This window comes from Schistocerca piceifrons, chromosome 2, assembly GCF_021461385.2.
Source record: "Schistocerca piceifrons isolate TAMUIC-IGC-003096 chromosome 2, iqSchPice1.1, whole genome shotgun sequence".
Lineage (NCBI taxonomy): Eukaryota > Metazoa > Arthropoda > Insecta > Orthoptera > Acrididae > Schistocerca > Schistocerca piceifrons.
In genome coordinates, this window is record NC_060139.1 from 479,310,103 (window position 1) to 479,338,096 (window position 27,994).

General features: G+C 38.7%; 1 protein-coding gene across 1 annotated transcript in view; it reads left to right on the forward strand.

The window, feature by feature from the left end:
* The window catches only part of LOC124775504 (cilia- and flagella-associated protein 52-like), a 244,150-nt gene that overhangs the window by 56,459 nt on the left and 159,697 nt on the right, over positions 1-27,994 (forward strand). The window contains exon 4 of the mRNA XM_047250337.1: positions 2,184-2,371. Coding sequence (XP_047106293.1) covers positions 2,184-2,371 — 188 coding nt within the window. The remainder of the gene's footprint in view (positions 1-2,183; positions 2,372-27,994) is intronic.

The window sequence follows — 27,994 nt, forward strand, 5'->3', positions numbered from 1 at the left end:
AATTTAACAACATACTTAAGTTAATATAACAATTTTATTTTTTTGTGTTTTTTTATTTTTATTTTTTTATATATTTTTTTTATTTTTTTAATTTTTTTTTCTTAATTTATATCTAAAAATTCCTCTATGGAGTAGAAGGAGTTGTCATTCAGAAATTCTTTTAATTTCTTCTTAAATACTTGTTGGTTATCTGTCAGACTTTTGATACTATTTGGTAAGTGACCAAAGACTTTAGTGCCAGTATAATCCACCCCTTTCTGTGCCAAAGTTAGATTTAATCTTGAATAGTGAAGATCGTCCTTCCTCCTAGTATTGTAGTTATGCACACTGCTATTACTTTTGAATTGGGTTTGGTTGTTAATAACAAATTTCATAAGAGAGTATATATACTGAGAAGCTACTGTGAATATCCCTAGATCCTTAAATAAATGTCTGCAGGATGATCTTGGGTGGACTCCAGCTATTATTCTGATTACACGCTTCTGTGCAATAAATACTTTATTCCTCATTGATGAATTACCCCAAAATATGATGCCATATGAAAGCAATGAGTGAAAATAGGCATAGTAAGCTAATTTACTAAGATGTTTATCACTAAAATTTGCAATGACCCTTATTGCATAAGTAGCTGAACTCAAACGTTTCAGCAGATCATCAATGTGTTTCTTCCAATTTAATCTCTCATCAATGGACATACCTAAAAATTTGGAATATTCTACCTTAGCTATATGCTTCTGATTAAGGTCTATATTTATTAATGGCGTCATACCATTCACTGTACGGAACTGTACGTACTGTGTCTTATCAAAATTCAGTGAGAGTCCGTTTACAAGGAACCACTTAGTAATTTTCTGAAAGACAGCATTGACAATTTCATCAGTTAATTCTTGTTTCTCAGGTGTGATTACTATACTAGTATCATCAGCAAAGAGAACTAACTTTGCCTCTTCATGAATATAGAATGGCAAGTCATTAATATATAATAAGAACAACAAAGGACCCAAGACTGACCCTTGTGGAACCCCATTCTTGATAGTTCCCCAGTTTGAGGAATGTGCTGATCTTTGCATGTTACGAGAACTACTTATTTCAACTTTCTGCACTCTTCCAGTTAGGTACGAATTAAACCATTTGTGCACTGTCGCACTCATGCCACAATACTTGAGCTTGTCTAGCAGAATTTCATGATTTACACAATCAAAAGCCTTTGAGAGATCACAAAAAATCCCAATGGGAGGTGTTTGGTTATTCAGATCATTCAAAATTTGACTGGTGAAAGCATATATGGGATTTTCTGTTGAAAAACCTTTCTGGAAACCAAACTGACATTTTGTTAGTACTTAATTTTTACAGATATGTGAAGCTACTCTTGAATACATTACTTTCTCAAAAATTTTGGATAAAGCTGTTAGAAGGGAGATTGGACGGTAATTGTTGACATCATATCTATCCCCCTTTTTATGCAAAGGTATAACAATAGCATATTTCAGTCTATCAGGGAAAATGCCCTGTTCCAGAGAGCTATTACACAGGTGGCTGAGAATCTTACTTATCTGTTGAGAACAAGCTTTTAGTATTTTGCTGGAAATGCCATCAATTACAGCCATTAATTACAGCATGGACAGAGACATTTAAACAATCATTCTTCCTGTACTTCATACATTAATTGAATGGGAAAAACCTTTACATTTGGTACAATGGGATGTGCCTTCTACCGTGCATTTCATAGTAGTCTGCAGAGTATAGATGTAGATGTAGAGCCTTGGCAGTAGCCATCCAGGTTAACGAAGTAAATGACAAGAACTGTGAATACAAAGATTGGTTCTTGCAGAAATGGGGTGGGTGGATGGGGATTAAGTCTTTCACATTTCAGTTTCCAGGAATATTGCAAGAAATTCTGTATTGAAGTAATTGTCACTACAGTTGACACATTTCTGCTGTGGAGTATATAAATAATCATTCCATGTTACTATAAGTGATTCAGCAATGTAAACAAATTACATACATATGGATTTGCTTGTACTACAAGTGTAACTGCAAGAAACACAGAAATAACAGTTTGTTTGTTTTATTTGCATTTTGTTAGAATTTACATTCTAAATAACTCTCATGGTTAGTATTCAACATGATCTACTACTAGAGACCTACTTACAATTACTTTTTTTTCTTTCTTGCGGGAATAGGCTGTCCAGCAAGCCACGGAGTAGCTGGTGATGCAGTTCTTCTTTGTCCAACCAGTAGGCATCCGCTCAACTTTATAAGTGGTGGGGATGTAACATTAAAACTATGGAAAATGGAACCTGAGAAGAGGCATGTTAGCTATGTTGACATCAAGATTGGTACACTAAAGAGGCATGTGATCTGCAGTGTGGTAAGCTAAATAATATGACTGTAACTTTCATCATAATTTCTTTTTAAAAAATATTTACTTACTAAATTTATAAAGATTAGTAGGACTGTTAAATTTTCTATATTCAAAACTGTAGGATGGTATGGACATAACTCTTTGTGCCTTCATGGAATTGAAATATGTAATTGTCTCTTCAACCACAAAAGTTATTGATTATCTAATTTCAGAAGGTTTGTATATTCTGTACCATTGTTTGGATATAATATTAATCCTGTTTGAGCAGTATATGACTGGATTCAGTAGTTTTTAACAGATAGAATGCTTTACAGCACCAGAAGAAAATATAACGTCAGCCATTGCTGAGGGGAATGTAATAGGATATACTAAACTATAACTTTTTGTTTGTCTTAGTGTTTTAAATGTTGTTTTCTAATTGCCTAACCCTCAAGTGTGTGTAACATACCCACTATTTCCCATAAACTTTGCTTTTGTTGCCAGGGTGCTGACATTTAACATTTTGTACTTTTTTTCTTCTTTTCAGCGTATTTCTGCTACATCAGTGATGTAATGTGATCTTAAGCTGACTAGTTCAGTTTATCCGCAGCTTCAGATGGATTAATTACATTCTTCAAAGATGTATTTGTGTACAAGTATCCAGGGGTTACATTTTACTGTGTATTCATTTTACCGAGCCAATTTGATGCTTATGGATGGGAGGTAATAGGACACTTTAAAATGGTTAGATTTCGAATGGATCTCCAAAGTGGTTTTACTAAGTTTCCCTACTTTTTTTGCCTTTGAGGTAGTAGGGGCTCTGGAGCTCACTATAAGGGGTCATACTTGCCAAAGAGGAATGAATACTGCATGGGGAAGAATTATATCAAGTGGAAACCACTGATACACCCAACAAAGTTGGAGCTAATTAAGCAGTTCATTAAGACATCTGAAACAGGATTTGGCAACCTTCTAATACCTTCTAGGCATCTTTTCCAGACTGTCTGAGGCAAAGATTAATGCTATTATTTTTGTGCAAACAGCTGAAAGCAAGGGGAAACTACAGCCGTAATTTTTCCCGAGGGCATGCAGCTTTACTGTATGATTAAATGATGATGGCATCCTCCTGGGTAAAATATTTCGGAGGTAAAATAGTCCCCCATTCGGATCTCTGGTCGGGTACTACTCAAGAGGACGTCATTATAAGGAGAAAGAAAACTGGCGTTCTATGGATCGGAGCGTGGAATGTCAGATCCCTTAATCGGGCAGGTAGGTTAAAAAATTTAAAGAGGGAAATGGATAGGTTAAAGTTGGATATAGTGGGAATTAGCGAACTTCGGTGGCCAGCGCAAAAAGACATCTGGTCAGGTGAATACAGGGTTATAAATACAAAATCAAATAGTGGTAATGCAGGAGTAGGTTTAATAATGAATAAAAAAAAATAGGAGTGCGGGTAAGCTACTACAAACAGCATAGTGAATGCATTATTGTGGCCAAGATAGACATGAAGCCCTCGAGTACTACAGTGGTACAAGTTTATATGCCAACTAGCTCTGCAGATGATGAAGAAATCGATGAAATGTATGATGAAATAAAATAAATTATTCAGGTAGTGAAGGGAGATGAAAATTTAATAGTCATGGGTGACTGGAATTCAATAGTAGGAAAAGGGAGAGAAGGAAACATACCGTATTTACTCGAATCGAAGCCGCACTTTTTTTCCGGCTTTTGTAATCCAAAAAACCACCTGCGGTTTAGAATCGAGTGCAAAGCCAGCGGAAATTCTGAAAAAAGTTGGTGGGTGCCACCACAACTTACTTCTGCCGTCGAATATATGTAGCGCTACACAGGCATGCCTTGTAGGCACAAAGATAAATACTGGCGCCAAAACCTCTGTGTCAGTAAATAAATTTAAAAAAAAAAAAAGGTGGAAGACGAGCTATTTTCAATGTACTACGAAAATCCGACTGGCAAGACTGTTTGGGATGTTTGTCAATATGGCCAACTCTACGTTCTGAATTTTTTTCCTATCTGTGAGAAGAGATGGTTGCTATTATAGGAACTTTTATAAATTGTGCATCACATGCAGTATCCTCGTCACCATAAGAATAATACGCACATAAACATTTTGCCATGTATTGTTTCATGTTTGCTGCTATCTCATTTAAATCCGGTCTGCCTAATAAACTACGAAACTAGAGTGAGACAACAGCAAACGCGGAAGAATATAAATATCATGTCATGTTTATATTCGTATTATTCTTATGCTTAATAGTGATACAGTCAGAAATGAATCACGGCAATTGACTAGATTTTTAAATCTAAGATGACTCTAATTTCTGTGTACTAAAGAGGCGCCTGCAAAGATATTCAAACGGAGAAAAAGTTTTGCTAAACTCTCGTTCAGAACATCTTCTATCATACGCAGTCTATTATTTGGTTCTTGTTGATCATTATCAAAGAAAGCAGCAGTGTAAGTAACAACAAATAGCAGTTTCTTGCCATTGTTTCGCTAATGAGGTCCCGCGCACAAAAGCAAGCCATGCCGCAAGCGGCGACAGGCCGTAAACACGCACTATCAGAATGCAGCAAACAATGCATGACACAGTACAGTAACGCATTTTCAGCTTAGAGTGACGTAAACACCTTTAACAAAGAAAACTGCGCTTATCAGATCAAAGAAAAATATGCTATCAATTCAAACCAGAAGAAGCATGTGGAAAAGGAAGGGTACCCGTATAAATACAGACGGAGCGCCTGACGCATAGCAATGGCTACCTGGTAAAGCTTAACTGCTGAGCTTACGGCTCGAACCAAACTACTGTCGCTGTATCGTCACTCATTCGACCTAAATTGTGTCTCATATTACAATGGACCAACTTTGTTTTGATTTGGAGATGCGGCCTATAATTTTTCTCTCCCCTTGAATTTCGAGTCTAAAATTTCAGGTGCGGCTTAGATTCGGGAAAATATTTTTTCCTTGATTTCCAGTCTCATTTTTCAGATGCGGCTTAGATTCGAGTGCGGCTTAGAGTCGAGTAATTATGGTAGTGGGTGAATATGGATTGAGGGAGAGAAATGAAAGAGGAAGCCGTCTGGTAGAATTTTGCACAGAGCATAACTTAATCATAGGTAACACTTGGTTCAAGAATCATAAAAGAAGGTTGTATACATGGAAGAATCCTGGAGTTACTGGAAGGTATCAGATATATTATATAATGGTAAGACAGAGATTTAGGAACCAGGTTTTAAATTGAAAGACATTTCCAGGGACTGATGTGGACTCTGACCAAAATCTATTGGATATGAACTGTAGATTAAAACTGAAGAAACTGCAAAAGGGTGGGAATTTAAGGAGATGGGACCTGGATAGACTGACTAAACCAGAGGTTGTACAGAATTTCAGGGAGAGCATAAGGGAACAATTGACAGGAATGGGGGAAAGAAATACAGAAGAAGAAGAATGGGTAGCTTTGAGGGATGAAGTAGTGAAGGTAGCAGAGGATCAAGTAGGTAAAAAGACAAGGGCTAGTAGAAATCCTTGGGTAACAGAAGAAATATTGAATTTAATTGAGTAGACAACATTCCATTAGAACTACTGACAGACTTGGGAGAGCCAGTCCTGACAAAACTCTCTACCGTCTGGTAAGCAACATGTATGAGACAGGCGAAATACCCTCAGATTTCAAGAAGAATATAATAATTCCAATCCCAAGGAAAGCAGGTGTTGACAGATGTAAAAATTACTGAACTATCAGTTTAATAAGTCATGGCTGCAGTTCTTTACAGATGAATGGAAAAACTGGTAGAAGCTGACCTCGGGTAAGATCAGTTTGGATTCTGTAGAAATGTTGAACACGTGAGGCAATACTGACCCTACAATGTATCTCAGAAGGTAGATTAAGGCAAGGCAAACCAGTGTTTCGTGCATTTGTAGACTTAGAGAAAGATTTTGACAATGTTGACTCTCTTTCAAATTCTGAAGGTGGCAGGGGTAAAATACAGGGAGTGAAAGGCTATTTACAATTTGTACAGAAACCAGATGGCAGTTATAAGAGTCGAGGGGCATGAAAGGGAAGGGGAAGCATTGGTTAGGAAGGGTGTGAGAGAGGGTTGCAGCCTATCCCCAATGTTATTCAATCTGTATGTTGAGCAAGCAGTAAAGGAAACAAAAGAAAAATTCAGAGTAGGAATTAAAATCCATGGAGCAGAAATAAAAACTTTGAGGTTTGCCAATGACATTATAATTCTGTCAGAGACAGCAAAGGACCTGGAAGAGTAGTTGAATGGAATGGACAGTGTCTTGAAAGGAGGATATAAGATGAACATCAATGAAAGCAAAACGAGGATAATGGAATGTAGTCGAATTAAGTCAGGTGATGCTGAGGTAGTTAGATTAGTAAATGAGACACTTAAAGTTGTAAATGAGTTTTGCTATTTGGGGAGCAAAATAACTGATGATGGTCAAAGTAGAGATGATATAAAATGTAGACTGGTAATGGCAAGGAAAGCATTTCTGAAGAAGAGAAATTTGTTAACATCGAGTATAGATTTAATTGTGAGGAAGTCATTTCTGGAAGTATTTATGTGGTGTGTAGCCATGTATGGAAGTGAAACATGGACGATAAATAGTTTGGACAAGAAGAGAATAGAAGCTTTTGAAATGTGGCGCTACAGAAGAATGCTGAAGATTAGATTGGTAGATCACATAACTAATGAGGAAGTATTGAATGGAATTGGGGAGAAGAGAAATTTGTGGCACAACTTGACTAGAAGAAGGGATCAGTTGGTAGGACATGTTCTGAGGCATCAAGGGATCATCAGTTTAGTATTGGAGGGCAACGTGGAATGTAAAAATCCTAGAGGGAGACCAAGAGATGAATACACTAAGCAGATTCAGACGGATGTAGGTTGCAGTAGTTACTTGGAGATGAAGATGCTTGCAAAGGATAGAGTAGCATGGAGAGCTGCATCAAACCAGCCTCTGGACTGAAGACCACAACAACAATAATCTCACAAATACACTAGAGTAACAGAATCATGCTCCAGTAAGGCAGATTATGTATTAACGAAAACATATACACAAATGTCTTAAAAATAAGTGTAATCCAGCCAGTCCATAAAAAGGAAAGTAAAGAAGAAGTTTCAAATTGTAGATTGATATCGCTAATCCCTACCTTCAGTAAAATATTGAAACAGTTAGCCTACCACAACTCACAACGTTTTTCTCAAGACACAAAATGGTTATCGTATCGTAGCATGGGTTTAGGTAAGACCTAAGCACAGCCATTACTGTTACCAGTTTCTTCCATGATGTATATAGCAATATAGAACGGGTATGCACACAGCCGGAATATTCCTTGACTTGAGCAAAGCTTTTGACTCAGTAAACCATGAGCTTCTGTTAAAAAGAACTGCAGGTGTACAATATCAGCGATGCATCAATGAAACTTCTGTCCACCTATATGGTGAAACGGAAACAGTGTACCAAACTCACACATCAGATTGACAATAAGATCTTAACTTCTAAATCCACAAGTGAAACAGTGACACAAGGAGTCCCTCAAGTCTCAATTCTTGGACCTTTCCTCTTTTTAGCATGTATTAATGGTTTTGTACACCCCACTAACTTGCACATTGTAAATTATGCTGATGACACCTCAGTTTTATTTCATAGCAAAGTTTGTGAGGAACTGAAATTTTCAGCAAGTAATGGGATATTAAAATTAAGTTCATATTTTCATGCACAAGGATTAAAGGTCAATGTAAATAAATCCCAGATGCTAATATTTACAACTGGCAGCTCACACCACTCACGCGTAAATGAGGTATGTGGCATAGTGGCAGAAGAAGCAAACGAGTGTAAATTTCTAGGGGTTTATTTGGACTCAAACCTCCAATGGATTACCCATATTAACACTGTATGTAAAAAGTCAGCAATGGGCTGTATGTCCTTAGCCAACTGTCCAAAATGGTGTTCACCCACATGATTAAATCTGTGTATTATGGGACAATCTATCCCCGTCTTAGCTACTGTTTAGAAATGTGGGATTGTGCTGCAGACATTCACCTTAACAGAGTACTATTGCTACAAAAGAGAGGGTTAAGATTTATACATGGATAGGCTATAAAGACTCTTGCCATGATGTTTTCAGACAACACAAGTACTTCACCATATACTCTTTGTATCTTTATAAATTAATTAATATTTTTGTCTCACAGAGAACTAAAATAACTAAATGTAGTGAATATACGTGACCACAACACCAGGTCCAAAGAGAATTACTACCGACAACGAACAAGATTAAAAATGACGGACCAGAGCCCATATACTAATGGACTGATATGGTATAATAAACTGCCAGAGTCGATGAAAAACAGTAACAAAAAGAAATTCAAATCAAAACTAAAAGAATTCTTAATTGAAAAGAGTCTCTTTTAACTCGACGAATTTTAAAGGCTTAAGTTTAAGAGCTGTAAAACAGTGTATAAAAGAGTAATTGTCTATATCAATATGTGTAAGATATAATGATTTTGACAAGCATCAATTTACTGTTTAATTACTACCTGTGAGGCTAAGATCTAAATGTATTTTGTGTTTGTAACTGTACTTGATGATTGCAGAAGCCATCATATTGATGACTCCATGAAAAAAATCTAAATAAATAAACTTCCCACCCCTCCTGAAGTGGTGTTCTGCCACCTACCTAACCAGCACAACATCTTAGTCCACCCTCAACGCCACTTCCAATCCCAACCCCTTGCCACAAGGATCATATCCTCATGGAAGACCCAGGTGCAGAATCTACACAATCCACACACCCAGCACTTCCTGTTTCAGTCCTGTCACAGGTTTATCCTACCCCATCAGGGTCTGGGACACCTGTGAAAGCAGCCATGTCATTTACTACCTCTGCTGCAATCATTGCACAGCTTTTTATGTTGATATGACCACCAACCAACTGTCCACCAGGATGAAAGGCCACCATTAAACTGTGGCCAAGAGCAAAGTAGACCATCCTGTGGCATAACATGCAGCTGAACATAACTCTCTCGATTTCCTATCATAACATACTGTTCCCACATCCTCCACCCAACAGTTTCCACCCCCTATGTCTTATCATGTCCTTCCCATTATCACCTCCCACCCTGCGTATTTGTAGCCCTCTGCCAATGCTTCCGCCCATCTTTCCCTGCTCCTTTCCTGTTTTGTTCCTTTTTTCCCCATCTCCCTGCCCCGCAACCTAATGACACTGCACCTGTTGGCAGTCTCGTCCCTGCACACTCTACCAGACACCGTTCGTTTCTCTTCTCACCCATATATGGAGCTTTCATTGTTTGATTCACCAATACCTTGTATATTTTGATGAAATATGCTAATTCCCTCATTACTTGGATACCTAATATTTGTCAGAAGTGGTGCCTTTCTTAGAGAGACGCCCTTTAAACAGGAATACCTATTAGATAACTTAATTATAAAAAAGGTGCAGCTCTGATGCCAACTACTACAGGAATTTCCCCATGAGTTATCCCACCAACCCCTCTTTGCTGTCACCTGTAAGCTTTGCCAGTTGCTCCTTCCTATACCTTTTGAGATAAAGGCCATTCCTTAGTTAAATCTGCACTGTTGACAACCTCAACTGACGCCACTGCAATATGAGCCATGCCTTCCACCATCAGTGCCTTCTCAAGCCTCATGTTAATACACCTGACAGCTGTTTTAAGCTGAGGCTAATCATGATAGTGAAACAGCTGTATAAGATGCACATTTGTGCTACCGGTTTGAGTAGCTGTCTTTTCCAGGTCACCATGTATGTCATACTTCTTGTCCTTAGCAAGACTATTCCAGTCTCCACCCACAATCACAACCTGATCCTCTTTTGTAAAATTCCTCCTACATAACTCTCCTACGTTAACAGTCACCTGAGCCAACCCTGCACTGGGCTTCACAATGCTGGTGTCCTGGTGCTTACTCCTGGCCTACACCTCTGCCGTGAGAACTACCTAACAGCAGAATGTTTATCTTTCTGTTGGAATCTACCACTGACTAAGGTTCCTTAATTGCTGAGGTCTGCTGGATGCTTCCTACACCTACAGCTACAAGACAATTGGTCAAATTTATTGGTAACACACAAAGAACAACTGTATGAATATCTCCTGCTCCCAGCAGACTGCTTTCCATCTGGCAGTTCCCATTCCCCAGTCCCCTTCTCCCTCCCCTATCTAGCTCCTCCTTTGTGTTTTGTAACTGCACCTAAAGGGCACAGATCTTACCTCCTGGTTCCTCTATTAACTTACTGTTGATACATATCCTGCAATTCCAGGGGAGGATCACACTAGAATATACACTGGCTTTGTCACTGCATTCATTCCAATGAAAATACTTTGAAAAAATTTCACCCCATAGTGCACTACTCATAAACCTATGCCAAGTCCACACTTCTCACTCGGTAAATTTTTTTACAGTTACTGAAAAAAACTAAACTTCTACATTTTCTAAGTTACGTTACTACAATAGGATGATTTTAAGAACTAACTACAGTGATCTCAAATTTCACTTTCTACAAATAAAGTAGTTAGTATTATTAACAGTATTAATCTACAACAAATAACAATACACATAAACATCACCTGATTGCTTGTCTAAAATAAAAAATTCAGGAGTCCACTGATACACCAATGAAACTGAATGTAGTAAGCAAAAGTTTTTCACTATATCTATTTCACTAGAAACAGCAAACAACACCATCTGATAAATACTAAATTTAATAACTAACTAAATTCACAAAAAGTTATCAAATGCAGAAAATGAAAGTTTGCAAAGTTTTCCCTACTGTTATTATAACAAAAACAGCAAGAAACACTGGTTGAAAACTACTAAACCTAATGAGAGCATTGTCCTTTGAAACAAATTCAGGATCAATGTAGTCATCAAGCTGAAGCAATCTACATCTGTAAGGTAACCATAGCATCCACAAATCATGTACAATTTCTTACCATTGTTACTGTATGAAGTGGGTCATAGAGTGAGATACCAAGAACAGTAAAAAAGACATAGAGTGAGATACCAGGAACAGTAAAAAAGACATAATATTTTCAGGACTGAATCAAGTCAAAGGTAGCCATAATTGTCTGTGTCAGTATGCTTCCTCACAAGATGTTCAAGGGCAACACAAATACACAGAACAGAATGATGGTTGTGGGATTAAGTTAGAAGTCAGAGTAACTCCCAGAAAGATATTTTGTAAATGCATTTAATATATTGAAACATGCCTTATTCCTCTATTTCATAGTACAGTAGCACAACTCACACCAAATGGAGAATACTTTTATAGTAGAAGCAATAAAAGTATCCTGTAATAAAGCTCTCATAGTGCAAGTAATTCCAACTACTGTCTTTTGTGTAATAAGGATCCCTCATCTAAGTGAGGAGGTTTTATAAATATTATATCACAGTGTGTCAGTAACTGAAAATATGCAAAATATGTTAACATAATGATATCTTTGCCACCAAAGTCAACAGTCAGTTTTATGGCTAAAGTATGTGTTATTTGGTGTTCTAGTATAAGTTTTCATCAGTATGCCCACCCAAGGATGTAGAACTTTCTACCATATTTATTGTTATTATTATTATGGTACACTGCTTAAATAGAAAGTAGGATATCCAAAGACTGAAGATACTTCATTTATGCAAAATCATTTTATAATTGTAACAGAAGCATCATTAACCATTTTCTCTATTGGTGTTTCATTACTCAGATTGACAATAATTCTTGTAACATACCCAATTCTACCACTTTATTCAAATAAATGGTAAATCATTAGCATAGAACAAAAAGAGTATTGGGACCATGACCGAACCCTGTAGAGTGGCCATTGTGATTTCTCCTAATGGAGATGGTTTGAGTCCCAAATTGCAGTACTCAAATGTATCAGTATGCCTTTCTGAATTATATGTCATAAATAGGAACTAAACCACATATATACCAAACCATGTATACCATAAAAATTAATTTCTGTTGAGAAATTTATGATTGGAGCAATCAAAAGCTTTTGAGGAGTCTCAGAAGATTCCAACTGACTATATTTTTTCATTTAAAAATTTTATTATGGGCTCAATAAAAGAATAAATAGCTGCCTCACTTGTGATGTTCTTTTCAAATGTCACAGAGTGAGTGTCCCATTACTACATGGATGTGTAATAGCCCTTCCATAAGCATATATTATCTTCACAAAACATTTGGAAAATGGAATTAGACTGGCTGGTAGTAATTTTACATCTGTGGAGTCACATAACAATGGCTTGCATGAATCTGTTTAGGAAAATACCCTGACTTAACTATATATTACATTTATGAAAAAGAACTTTAAAATTTTACAACTTTTTAATTTATTGTTGGAGGCATCATCAACTCCTTACAAACTTTTACTTTAGAGGGACACAATGTTTTCCTTATTTTGGTTAGAGACCTATGTCTATAACCATTCTCTGGAAACCACTGTGATGTGCATGGCTTATATTAGATGTTTCTTCCCATTCCATTATCACATGGGTTTCAGGCAGGAGAATTGCTTGAATGCCTCTGTGCACACTGCAATCAGTCTAATCTCGTCTTCATATTTTCTACTAAAGCAATATGTAAGTGGCTATAGTATATTCTTATATCCCTCACTTAGTACCTTTCTTGAAACATTGTAAATAGGCTTAGTGAGATATTTGGTATCTGCATAATGAAAGGCACTGTAATGAATGAAACAGTGTCTCTAGCCTTTGTGCTGTGTTCTGCACACGGACTACCACAGTCAGTAACCCAAATTAGCTCAGCACCATCAGCCTGGAGCTGCTTCTGTGCTCTGTCCTACTTCCATGAGTCAATGGCCAAGTCCTCAATGACTGACCACCCTTCAAGAGGGTATCACATGTTGGAAGAATGCAGCAGTGCTACCTCTGCCACATAATCATCCTCCTGACAGCAATATTTACACTCTTTGGGCCAGCCAGTCGTCATTAAGCAGCTGGGGTATACTATGACACCCAGTCTGAGTTGGATGCTATCATAAAGATGACAACATACCCATTATGCAGTTACCAACAGCTTCAGCAGGCCTCAAACCCTCAAATACTGCCTGACCACCTGGGCTCTTTGAAACCTGGTGTTCTAGCACCACCAAGGGTCTACTCACCTGAATCCAGGGATCCTCTCATTTTCTGGGGCTTAATCTAGGTCCCCTGAGTTCTGAGTCACTGAGGGCTGACAGAGACAGCTATAACTGTCCATCTTTCAGTGTGGAGTTGAAGCACTGTATCATCTTGCCATCATCTGGCCATCTTCTCCAAGACAACATCAGACACAGTGGCTGGGTCTGCTACAGACTTGGTGACACAAGATATCCATGGGGTATGATGTATACTCAGCAGGTACTTGGTATTCACTGCTCCTGAAGGAATGCACTGGGAGCCACTGTGCTAGCATATGTGCTGCAGATATGCCACATAGCCAAGAAGACAGATGATTATTAATAATAAACAATAAGGAGCATTTTTGTATTTGGGCTGCCTTCTTATGCTTCACACACATCCATCTTTTGCCTACTCTGAGCCATCCTGACACCCTGTTACATATGGTTTCAGGCCACAAGAGGGGAAAGCTGCAAGGTGATGCAAATGAAGACAGAGTGCTGAAGAACTGCCATACACAACAGCAACATCCATGACTAGTAGGGTGCACTTTAATTTAAAACCACTCTTCGGATACCGTACATCATTGAGCTTGACCTCTCCCAATTTTTTATGTAATGTCAGGATTAGATATTATTGTAGTATTTAGTAAGTGAACAAGGAAAGATTTGTTAACACCTATAACGTGTCCAGAGCACTCTGCTGTGTACACCAGGTCACATGCCATAGTGTCCTGATGATGTGTAACAGGTGACATTGGCTTAAAGTGATGTGTTATACCTTTATTTTTCAGTCAGACAAATGATGTGAATGATTTTTAAAAGGAATTTTCTTGTTAATTTTGTAGTCATTTGTGACAGTCCTTTTGTACATACAATTTTTTTGTATTCTTTGTGTTTGTACTATCAACTGGGTTGGACGTAGTGTCTCTGCGAATCAGAGCAGCAGACAGTGGTGTTACACTCAGGCAATTGCTGCAATGGACGATTGGTCCACACCTCTGATGTCCTGCCTAGGAGACCTAGGAGATATGCTCCAGTCCAAACAACCCCCAGGAGTTGGAGATATTGAAGTTGCATCTATCTGAGATGAAATCAGCCATTGTTTGATAGGTCTGATGTAGAATAGTTAATTATTACTCCTCTACAGCCTGAAGCTATAATCAACTGTTAAAATTCAGTATACAGGTTGTAAAGGGAGTTTAATGTGTTGTAAACAAGAAGAGTTTCAGATCATTGAGCAATAGCTGGTTTTCTAAGTAACTTTTCAGGCTGATACAAGCATTTCAGTGAAACGAAAGGAGTCTGAAGCCAAGAGATCCTGGCAACAGTTACTTCTGCAAAATGTTTCAAGTGTAATAAGGTAAAATTGATAATTTGGAGCGACTGTAAACTACACGTGCAAATAGAAGTTAAAAATGTATGTCACTTCATATTTCTGTTATCTGAACAGGGAGGACCAAATGAGGCTGCGCCAGCAAGTAATAACATTTGTCTGGGAAGAGGGGAGAAGTCAAAATTAAAAGTAAATTATTGCCTTGTGAAGAAAATTTTCTCAGAATTTGCTGTTGTTGCCCATAACAACTAGTCAACAACTACAATTACTTGGTGCATGAGTTGTCACTAGCATTACTGTTGAGATAGAAAATTCACAAGGGTTCAAATGGTTGGCGAGCAAGTATTAATCCTGCAACAGTACCTGAAAACCAGAAGAGCAAATTGAGTCTGTGGCTGTGAAGATGGGCAATTGCAGATCAGTAGTTCCATGTCGACATAAGGCAGCTGGTGTCTCTTTGCACATTTACTAACTGCTGGCAGTGATGCCAGCAGCAGGAACAGCAGCATTGCAGTTCACCTACTGTATCGCAAACAGAGTCTCATCGGACACACCACATGGTGAGCTGTGTTCTACTGATTTTTATGCATGATTGGAGTATTGTGGTGTGTGGGTGAGGTAATCTTGAGTGCAAATATGAGGTGAAGTTTGTGGTTTGGTGCAGTATTAAGTTGATGCAAAGGTGACTGGCTGTAGTAAAGGTTTGGTAGCAGACTTGTTATTGCTTGGTATATTCCTGAAGTCACTTGAAGTATGTCACAACCTGTAGAAGAGATATTAAGAGTGTTTATGGAGCAGAGGACAGGTGAAATTTGAGTTAAATACAAACATGGTAGAGCTTAGAACAGAATTCTCTGCTAAACTCGATACAACCATGGTATATCTTAGAAAAAATTGTCTGCAACAGATGCAAATTTAGAGAAACATATAAAGGAATCTAGATGAGAGAAGCAGAGAATGTGTAATAATATTTCTAACTTGCAAACAACAATAAATGTGTTAACTGAGTAGTTGCAGCAGGACGTAATGAAAACAATGTGATCGTTTGAGAAAACAAGATAAAATAGCTATTTTGGAAGACTGATAATGATTTAAAACAATTGGGAGAGGTTAGTGAATGTGAATTTAGAACAATTAATGAAAAAAATCTCAGAGATGTGTGGAAAACTGAATAAGTTAGAACAAATAAAGGATTTAGGGGTGATGACTATCACAGGATCTGCTTGTGCTAACATTTGAGTTAGTGAGCTGATTGATCAAAAAGAACAAGAAAAGCTAGAGTCAACTGTCAGTACACCCTATTATGCAAGCTTAAATGGGAATTTCAGAAAATTTGGGAGGAACCCAGTAAGATGAAAAATGAATTAAACAGAAAGAAATTTAGCATTGGTAATGGCCTGTCAGGGGCTTGCTTCAGGCTACAAATTCATCCAAATGATTCCCAAAGAGCAAACTAGATGGGGAGGTGCATCCTATTTACGTCCAAGGAGTGTTCTCTAGGTTGATCCCTAAATTATGGGAGATAGACATTGTACTCAGTTACTTAGAAGATGGCATAGCTGACTGGGGACAACATATTCTGAGGAGCTTACTTCTTGAGATGACTTCCCGGAAAAATTTAAAAGAAGGTACTGGCCTCTGAGTACTCAGGAGAAACTAACTGTGATACATAGAATGTTCTGAACCAGGGGCAGACTCCATGGGTTGAGAAGAATGAAACTACAGATTCATGTACAGAAAGAACATAGCATATACACGTTCAGTTTCAACCAGGGAGCTGTTACTGGAGGAGAAAAAGATAGGTAAGAATGATCAAATTAAAATGACGATCAATGGTAAGTTATTTGAAGTGGACATAGTATTTGCCTAGATTCGTGAAGTGATATATCAGTAATACCCCAAGAATTGAAGAAGGTAAGTCAACAGAAATGTGCATCCTATACTACCAGCGACACATGTATGTTTTGTGTGCATGACAGGAACTAAAGAAAGTTAATAAAAGAAGAGATTGGGTTACATCTTGTAACAAATAATTGTACATTTATCAGACCTTGTTAATAGTGCCCTATTTAAATGGAGAGATATTGCATGAGTTGGATTGGCTTCTGCCCTTTAAAGCATTTTTAGATTTCAGTAGCAATATAATAAGGTGGAACAACAAATATATCACATATAAAATATAATTTAAAAACAAGTCAGATACATTGAAAACAGAATTTAGCAGGTGAACTGCTAAGATAGTACCTACCAAAAATATAGTTTTGGAGAGAAATGAACTCATGACTGTATAAAAATAAAATGCTGTGAAGCAGGAGTCCAATGAATCTACATGCAGCAGTAGAGGAGCCAGCACAAAAGACAGTAAGTAATGGGATTACTGAGTGCAGCCTGAATGCATACCGCAATCCACCCTTAATTATTAGGAAACCTGACAGGGTTGTATGAGTAGTGGCAGATGCTGAGACATCCAATAAACGTGTAGAAACAGCAAGGGAGAGACCACTAAGCATTGAAGAATTGTTGTCTAAATTAGAAGAAACTCAATTTTTCAGTGCTGTAGAACTGTTGGCAGGTTACAGATAACTATCTGTGTATAAAGATTCGAGACCACGTACTGCATTCTTATTTGGAGGAAAATCCTATCCGTTTTATATTCAACTATTTGAGCTAAATATATCTGTTGCAGTTTTCATACACGTATAATATAAAGCATTAGGGGATGATCTAGTCTAAGAACTGATTATTTATATAAATAATATATTAATTGTATCTAAGATCAAGGTGAGACATTGTTTGCTGTTATCTAAAACTTTACAAAGATTAATAGAAAAAGGTATTACAATAAAACTAAAAAAATCCCATTTAGGGAGAGATGAGCTAAGATTCTTGGGACACATAATGGGTATAAAGAGTGTGTAGGTCAACCCTGATCATATTTGAACAATAAAAGATTGTCCAGATTCTCAAAGTGTAAAATAATTATGCTCCTTTTAATAGGCATTTGGTAAGAGGACAACTAATTAATGACCCACGTCTTTTGTTCCTATCCAAATAGCGAGCTAAGTGTATGTGGGATGAAACTGCTGCAGAAGTGTTTAATAACATAAAACAGGATTTAGTAAATGTGAAAAATTTAAAAACATCCAACATAGCAGCAGCCTTTTAAACTTGCTGCAAATGCATTGGAATAGTAGGTGGCCTGTGAGCTGTTCCAAGGAGAATGGAAGCTGGTAGAAGGCAATCACGCAAAATGTTTTTCTCCATCAAATGCTCAAATAAGCATAAATTAAATTAAATGCCACCAAGTAGGAATAGTTAGCAATCATGTGGAGTGTACAGAAATTACAGATGCTAATATTGAGGTCAAAGACAATTATTTACACTGACCGTTAGACATTTGCATTTCTAGTGGGAAATAGATTGCTACACAGCAGACTAATGCATTTGGAGTTATTTGTACAAGAATTTTGGATATAAATAATATACATTAAAGGATCATTAAATAAGGTCCCATACACATTATCTTGATTACCTTTAAGGATGAGCACAATGACAGGAGGGGAAGGACCAGGTGTCATTTTTAAAATTAACTTTTTGTCTGATATCTACATGAATAATGAGGTAAGATGCTTAGCCAGGAATATTAGGGAAGGATCAGAATCTGATGAATCCTTTGTAAAAAAAAGATTGGGGTATAAACAGGAATCCCTAACAAAACCTGAGAAACCTTTATGGATTCTAATTTTGGAGATCAACTGAGGGATTCATGTGTTGGAAGTTATGTGTTCCTGTTCCACTGGCCAGTGTAGAAGATTTGGTTTGGTTTTTGCACAAAGGTTACAGCCATTTCAGTGTAAAGAAATGTACTACACATTCGACTAAATTTTATTATTTCAAAGGCCTGAATAGGAAAGTCAAAGATACTGTAAATACCTGTGAATTGCATCAAAAAGTAAAAGATGACAACAGCCACAAAGTATGTAAAATATGGCCAGTAATTCCAAAAGGTTTACATGACTTGACAGCTGCCAACTTACATAGACCTCTGTCAAAAGTTAGAGGAGGAATTTTTTGTATTTTAGTATTAGTAGAATGTTGGTAAAAATATGTAAAATTATATCCAATAAAGTTAGCCAACATGATAACAATAATAAATTCTTTAAGGGAATATTTTGCAGATATAGGAAAGCCATAGTTGCAGATGGTCAGCAGCTCACAATTCACAAGTAACAAGTTCAAGAAATTTCTGACTTGGAAAGTTAGCCATTTCCGGTTACCATCCACAGGTTAACTCTTCGGTGAAGATAATGAAGGGGATTGGTGGCCTGTGTTGTACACACTGTACCAAAGAGCACACTACCTAGGTACAAATGATTCCCAAATTCCAAGAGAAGCTGAATGAATTACCATATTTGTTGACTGGAATCTCCCTGATAGAGGTTGTGCTTAAAAACTTTGTAGGGGAATTGCTGTTAAAATATTTCTCTTGGTCAAAAGTCAATGAATTAAGCACATTGAGATTTGTAAGCAGGTAGAAGGGCACTTAAAGAAGCAGGCAGCACACAGGGTAAGGGAACAAAATCTGAAGACAACTGTACCTAAGTTTCATTTTGATGAAATTGTATTAGAAAGAATTTGTCACTGAAGTTCTAATTTAAAAAAAGAAACTAGTAAGTTCCTGTAGCAACACAAAGGCCCTTATAAGATAGTAACAATATTATGAGGAGGAAAGTTGCTACTCACCATATAGCGGAGATGCTGAGTCGCAGATAGGCACAACAAAAAGACTCTCTCTCTACAGGTCTTCACTCCAGTGGCCGAAAGCTTTAATTGTGAGAGTCTTTTTGTTGTGCCTATCTGCAACTCAGCATCTTTGCTATATGGTGATTAGCACCTTTCCTTCTCATATTGTTAAATTTCATCTTGGATTTTAGATTGTTTGACTTATAAGATAGTAGGTATTCTCCATGCAAAAGCTGTACTTTTTGTCAATTCCTCCACAAGCCAAGAAAAATGTTTGTCTAACACAGGGGTAGATATCATACAATGACATAGTGACTTTTTTGTGTCTTGCTGTTTCCTTATCACAAATAAATTTTAATGACAATATATATAAATGGAGGAGAATGGATAACATCTACTCAGAGATAACTGCACACATTTCTCACTGTACAATAAGAACATGACCTTTCATAACTTCATTAAGGAAAGGAAAGGAACGTAGAAAACTAGTGAGTATTCAGAACATTTAAATATACTGTGAAAACTTTTGAATGCAACCCATCACTAAAAACAGATGGAGACCTATATAATAGCCAAAACCTTTCGTGAAACATTATAATAAATAGTGTGTTAAAATATCTGTCCAGCCAATGTTACAGGTTAGGTTGACCCATTAAGAGAACACCTGTACCATAATGGGAGTAAAAGGAGATAGGATGATAGTATCAATGTAGCAATTTAGGACTGTGTTGGATGTTGCATTAAGCAGTGTGTCCGGCAGTCTCACAAAGATAGCATGCTGTTACTTGAAATCCTACTCAAAGACAGAAAGACAGAAGAACTGACCTGGATAGTGCAGCTTCTTGGAGTTGGGTATTTGTGTAAATGGGTGAATGAGAATGTACATGGCTGAGTTATATTGTCTACATGAAGCATAGGGAGCATGAGTATCAAAAGGAGCAACAAAGAGTTGCTAATTCCTCTTGGCCTGTAATTCCTCAATAGAATGATTCGTGGTTATGTGAGTAATGTAACGCATGTAAGACATGGTCACTTATGACCTTAGCATAAACAAGAGCATTTATTAGATCCTATTAAGTGTTGAACAAAGGCACAAATTTATGAATGTACCTCCATGTGATGAAACATGTGTATCCTGGAGTAACAGCTTGTCATAAGCTAGGTTAAGTGTAAGTCATTGGAGATATTATACAGTTTTGATAAAAGTACTGAATTATGCCATGGGTTTTTAAATGCTCATGTAGGAGAAATCTTGTTGTAATGTAATTAATCATTTTAGCATTTTCTGTAGGTTTAGTGGCTTTAAACGACCAGGAAACCATGATTAGTTTTCTTTACGAAAGAATCACTTATCTACTTCATGAGTAACCAGAAAGAACAATTAGTAGATGAACAAGGAATGTACTCAATGGTCAACCTTATATGTGTGTAGTGCACACATTCGAGATAATACACTTAAAAGAGGATCAGATGGTATGAAGAGAATATGTGTGAAAACAGAATTTTCCATGCCAGATCACAAGTTAAATTCATGGACTGATGTAAGTCCATGTACATGTAAAGGTTTGAAACAAAGCTACGATAGTTAAAGATCATTTAAGACTTAGAGACTAATTCATTATAAAATAAGGGATTGTGATATACAATTTTTGTTTGTGATGGAAGACATAAAAAAATGTCATTACTGTGTCTCATTGACAGTATGAGTTGAAAAGTAGTTAACATTGGTTTGATTTACAGTATTTGCAGAAGAAGATTGTCATGACATCATCCATCTACGCAGAGGACCACAGGATGTAGCAGACTGTATTGACTTAAGTAATGTGTTCTACTTCATTCTTACAATGTAATGAGTGATTGTGTCCATAATTTTTAAAAGGAATATTCATTTTACTTTAGTAGATTTTTTTGTGACCCTCATTCTGCGTGTGGAATTTTTGGCATTCTTTATGCATGTGCTGTGAGCTGGGATGGACACAGTGTATCTGCAAAATAGAATCACGGATGGTTATACTACAGTGTGTTGAGGTACTTGCTGCATTGGGCGACTGCTCCGTGCTGTTGATGCCCCATCTAGGAGCTGATATAGTGCCTATAGCTGGGGAAAAATAAAGGGAATTATATGAGCATGGTATAGCACAAGTGAAGCTGGTGAACCATCTCTAGGTAGGTCAGTGGTATCACAGATCTTTTGAAGTGCAGTATCCTGGATAAATTTCACAGAGCAAAAGAAATTAATAAAGAGTAATAAGAGCAGTAGGTTATGGAAGTTTTGATTGAGTACCCACTCATGATGTCTTGAAAACATCACTAAAGCAAGGTCACCATGGATTTCTTACTGTTGAAAAGAATTTTTTCGTAACTTCTAAGATGGAAAATATGGTACGATAGGACAGAGAACAAACTGCAAAGTTCATGCAAGCAAGTATCACCAAACAATAGGGCAACATGTATACAGCTCAGTTTGTATATATCATTTTTGTTCCCTATTGGTTAATGAAGGGTGTAACCCACAGTACATGTATTCTAACTGATAATTGTTAAAGGTATTTAGTAAATTATTTAGGTGAACATCTGTAGTTGAATTGCCATAAGTTGATCCCAGACAGTTGCAGTGGGTTGGGTGTGGCAGCTTTATGGGACTACCTCAACCACTAACATAATACAATTTTGTAAACGTCTCTATGGCACTGCCTCAGTGTTGTCAGAGCTCTGTAGATGGCTACTGTTCCCAACTGCAGCCGTTAGCAATTTGTAGTTGAAATTTGGCAACAATGTTGTGAGCTGTCAGGGACCTTCTTAGATCATCTCAACTATAGAAAATGATACAGGAAGGAGTAAATAAACATCAATAAGACGTCATTACTTGGGAGTGATATGTGCTCCCTCCCATGTGATGGGGACAAGAAGCTACTTCCCAGTAAAGAATTATATGACATAGGACAGTGAAAACCACAAACTAAAAAGTTGGTGTTTGTGTCTAGTACAAGAGTAAAACAATGTTATAAGTGTAATTACAGAAAAGGAGCAGTGACACCAAAAGTGAAGTTTACCCCTCAGGAGTGCACCCGGAATTCAAGTGGGAGGACACGAAATGTATATAAATGATAATATTTTAGTGATTGTGTTACAGTCAACTTTCAAGCAAGATTTTTGAGGGCTGAATTCAGCTAAGGAGGGAAAAATATAACAAATCAAATAGTGGCTGTAGCCACAGCACCATGTTCTGGACACAGCTCACAACATTGCTGCCAACTTTCAACTACAAATCGCTAATGGCTGCAGGTGGGAACAGTAGCCCAGCAGTAGCCATCTACGGACAGTGACCTATGTCAACACTGTACCTTCAGCAAGGAGCCGCTTCTGCACCCTGACGATGACACAATGACAATGTCTTCGGTCACTGACCATCCTTCAAGATGCTTTTTTGTTTCCACAAAACTGACACAGAGTTGATTATGACTGAGTAAACATTTATGAATCTTGAAGTATGTAGGAACTTGGAGTGTGATATTTTAAAATGCATGAATTCTTTGAAATGCATGAACTGCTGTATAATTAAAGTTTGTTATATTCTGTTTTCAAGCCGATTACCTCATTCTTCTCAATTCCCTATTGTAAGATTTATTTTTGCCAGTGAGTTACTGTAATCACTTTATAACAAATATTTCAAGCCTTTACTTTGAACACTGTTATTTGTACTAAAATCATCCTGCTTCGATACAGTAGCTGCTTATGACTGTTTCTGAAGTTTAATCACGGATCCAGACCTCCTCTGTAGCCAGGTGATTAATGTCATCAGCTTTGGTGTGGAAGGACCCATGTTTGATTCCCTCTTCACATTTTTTCTGAGGTAAGGAGGTCTGGAACAGGGTCCACTCAGGTGCATGAGGCCAAATGAGGACCAGCTTGAATAAAGAAGCAGTGGTGTCATCAGGATTCATCTACTGGGGTGAAGCTGGAGGGATAGGTAACAGGCACATCACATGTCCCACAATCATAGTCTTGTCCTCATACTGCTTTGGAAGCAGCAGTTAGCCAGTCAGTACAGGCTTAAGGCCTAATGCCTAAGTGGTGTTTACATTTACATATACAGATGTAGAAGCATAGTACTATTTATTAATACTTAATGCACCATAAAATTCTAACCTATTTGAAGTTAACAGCTCATTATACAATAAATAATGTATAGTTGTACTTCAAAATGAGTGTGTTAACAAGCCATTTAAATGTAAGCACACAATTGATATCCGTTAAGTTGACCGCTCAATAAAAATGGCTGTAGTACAAAAATTCTTCCAAGTCCATTACACTGATGATTTAGCCATAGATTCTCCTATTACCAAATGTATTATCTTCACCATACCAACCTCTAAATGTTGGCTAATGGCTGTAGGTAGCAGTTATATAAAAAACTGAGTGAAGTTCACATGCATTTTGTGGAATTAAATTATTCCTGTTGTCATGTCCTAGTTCATGAACTACAGGCAACATATGAGTGGCCAAGTAAGTGGTCCTGACAGTCAGGATACCAGTTACTTTGGAATAAGGCTGGGCATCTCAAACATATTCTGAGTCATGGTCACCTTTGTGCTCAGATGGCAAAGACTACCAAATCCACTGGTTAGTCCCTCAACCGTTAGGGGTAAAACTCAATGGGACCCGGGTCACGTAAGGCTAGCAACCTGCTTCCCTGGTACTTTAATATGATGCTGGCAACAATCAGAGCAAAATTCCTCGGACCTTTGGAGGTGACGGAGTCCCACCTCTAATTGACAAACAAGGGACTCCTAAGATACAACTCAGCAAATGAATGGTAACGAGATGGGGAGCAATTAATATCAATGGGGGCTACTCTGTGAAGAAGGTAGAGCTGGCAGTGGCTGCAAGTAAGATGGGGTTGGACATTTTAGCTGTTAGTGACATTTGGGTAAGGGGTGAGAAAGAAGAGGAAGTGGGAGAATACAAGATCTACCTGTCAGGAGTCAAAGCAGCAATAGCACAATGGTGTGTAGGGCTTTACATCAGGAAAGAAATGGAACCCAGCGTAGTTGCAATAAGATATGTAAATGAATGACTGATTTAGATAGATTTGACAGTGTCTAGCAAGAAAATTAGGATTGTGTCAGTATATTCGCATTGTGAAGGGACAGATCAAGATACATGGATAGTTTTTATGATGCACTCAGTGATGTAGTTGTTAGAGTAAAGGACAAGGGCAGTGTTCTGCTCATGGGTGATTTTAACGCCAGGATTAGAAATCGAACAGAAGGGTATGAAAAGGTTATGGGTAAGTTTGGAGAGGACATGGAGGCCAACAGGAACAGGAAACAACTCTTGGATATCTGTGCCAGTATGGGATTAGTAATCACAAACTCCTTTTTTAAACATAAGAACATTCAACGGCATACTTGGGATGGCAGGGGAACTAGTTCTGTCATTGACTATATAATAACAGATCAGGAACTCAGGAAGGCTGTGAGGGACACACGTGTATTCAGGGGATTCTTTGATGACTCTGATCACTATTTAATATGCAGTGAAATTGGTATTGTGAGGCCGAAAGTGCAGGGGGTCAGGTCCATATGCAGGAGGATAAGAGTGGAGAAACTTCAGGATAAGGAAATCAGGCACAAGTACATAACAGTGATCTCAGAAAGGTACCAGTTAGTTGAATGTAGCCAATTACAGTCATTGGAAAAAGGAATGGACAAGGTACAGGGACACAGTACTAGAAGTGGCTAAAGAATGTCTTGGAACAGTAGTGTGTAAAGGTAGGATGAAGCAAACAGCTTGGTGGAATGACACAGCCAAGGCAGCCTGTAAAAGGAAAAAGAAGGCATATCTAAAATGGCGACATACTAGAACTCAGGTAGACAGAAAAAGTTATGTTGAAGAAAGAAACAGATAATTGTAGCATCCAAGAAGAAATATTGGGAAGACTTTGGAAACAGGTTCGGAGACTTGGGGTCAAGCTGCTGGAAAACCATTCTGGAGTGTAATTAGCAGTCTTTGAAATGGAGGTAAGAAGGAAATGACAAGTATTTTGGACAGCTGGCGAAGAGTTCTCGGGCTTCCAGCCGGGTGGCGGTGTCTTGAAACTGCGACGTTTCGACGAATGACATACTCATCATCTTCTGGCGAAGTGCCGAGACGTTGCGGATGCCGGTCCCTTTATACCTGCGGTGTGCCCCCCACCACCTAGCCACGGGAGGCTGGGTCCAGAGGAGCTGGCGGGCGGGGTGGAGGGGGAAGCGGTTGCGCCGCTTGTGTCTCCGTCAGAGCATTCTGATCGCGTCTCGTGAGCTGGACGGTTCTTGTTGTGTTCCTGGCGTATTGTGGCCAATGCTGGGTTCCAGGCCACGCTCAGTTGATAGCCTTCATCCCTGTTCACAAGATTCTCATGGACCCGTATTTCTATTGATTCTTTAATGACGCTATCCCAATAGCTCCCGGCTCGGCACAGCACCCTGGTGTTTTCGAAATCAAAGGTGTGGTTTTCTTTGATGCTGTGTTCAGCTATAGCAGATTTCTCCATCTGTCCAAGTCGAACATGCCTGATGTGTTCCTCGCACCTTTTAGAGATGTAGCGCTGCGTTTGACCAATGTACTGCACACCACATTTGCATGCAATGCTGTATATACCAGGTGTGTTTAGTTTGAGTGGGTCTTTAGCTGAGCCCAGCAGCTCTTTCGTCTTCGGAGGTGGTCGGAAGACGGTATTTATGTTTGATTTTCTTAATAGCCTCCCGATTTTGGCTGATGTGGGCCCCAAATATGGAAGAAAGGCGAGTCTCTTGTTAACTTCCTCTTCGTCTTCCTGAAATTTGTCAGCCTGTCTCCTCTTGAAGGCCCTGCTAATCTGTGTTTCACTGTACCCGTTTTTCCGAAATACCTCTCTTAGGTGGTGTAATTCGTCTGAGAGGCTTTCTTTGTCACAAATGACGTGTGCCCTATGTACCAAGGTGGTCAGTACTGACTGGCGTTGCGCCGGATGGTGGCAGCTGGTTGCATGTAGGTACAGGTCTGTGTGCGTCTTTTTTCTATATACTGAATGGCCCAGCGTGCCATCCACTTTCTTCCTGATCAGTATGTCCAGGAATGGAATACAGCCATTCTCTTCTACTTCCTTCGTGAAGGTGATATTCTCATGTATGCCATTTAGGTGGTCCATAAACTCCTCCAGTGCCTGCCTGCCATGCTGCCAAATCACGATAGTGTCGTCCACATAGCTGAAGAAGTGCCTGGGTTTACGGTGAGCAGTTTGTAGTGCCACCTCCTCAAAGTGTTCCATATAGAGATTCGCGATCCCTGGAGCAAGGGGAGATCCCATGGCCACTCCATCCACTTGTTCATAATAACCAGCTGCCACCATCCAGCGCAACGCCAGTCAGTACTGACCACCTTGGTACATAGGGCGCAAGTCATTTGTGACAAAGAAAGCCTCTCAGATGAATTACACCACCTAAGAGAGGTATTTCGGAAAAACGGGTACAGTGAAACACAGATTAGCAGGGCCTTCAAGAGGAAACAGGTTGACAAATTTCAGGAAGACGAAGAGGAAGTTAACAAGAGACTCGCCTTTCTTCCATATTTGGGGCCCACATCAGCCAAAATCGGGAGGCTATTAAGAAAATCAAACATAAATACTGTCTTCCGACCACCGACGAAGACGAAAGAGCTGCTGGGCTCAGCTAAAGACCCACTCAAACTAAACACATCTGGTATATACAGCATTGCATGCGAATGTGGTGTGCAGTACATTGGTCAAACGCAGCGCTGCATCTCTAAAATGTGCGAGGAACACATCAGGCATGTTCGACTTGGACAGATGGAGAAATCTGCTATAGCTGAACACAGCATCAAAGAAAACCACACCTTTGATTTCGAAAACACCAGGGTGCTATGCCGAGCCGGGAGCTATTGGGATAGCGTCATTAAAGAATCAATAGAAATACGGGTCCACGAGAATCTTGTGAACAGGGACGAAAGCTATCAACTGAGCGTGGCCTGGAATCCAGCATTAGCCGCAATACGCCAGGAACGCAACAAGAACCGTCCAGCTCATGAGACGCGATCAGAATGCTCTGACGGAGACACGAGCGGCGCACTCGCTTCCCCCTCCACCCCGCCCGCCGGCTCCTCTGGACCCAGCCTCCTGCGGCCGGGTAGTGGGGGGCACACTGCAGGTATAAAGGGACCGGCATCCGCAACGTCTCGGCACTTCGCCAGAAGATGATGAGTATGTCACTCGTCGAAACGTCGCAGTTTGAAGACACCGCCACCCGGCTGGAAGGCCGAGAACTCTTCGCTAGCTGTATACACCGGGAAAGCATACATTCACATTTATTTTGGACAGGTCAGGTAAACTGCTGGTGAATCCTGTTGATGCC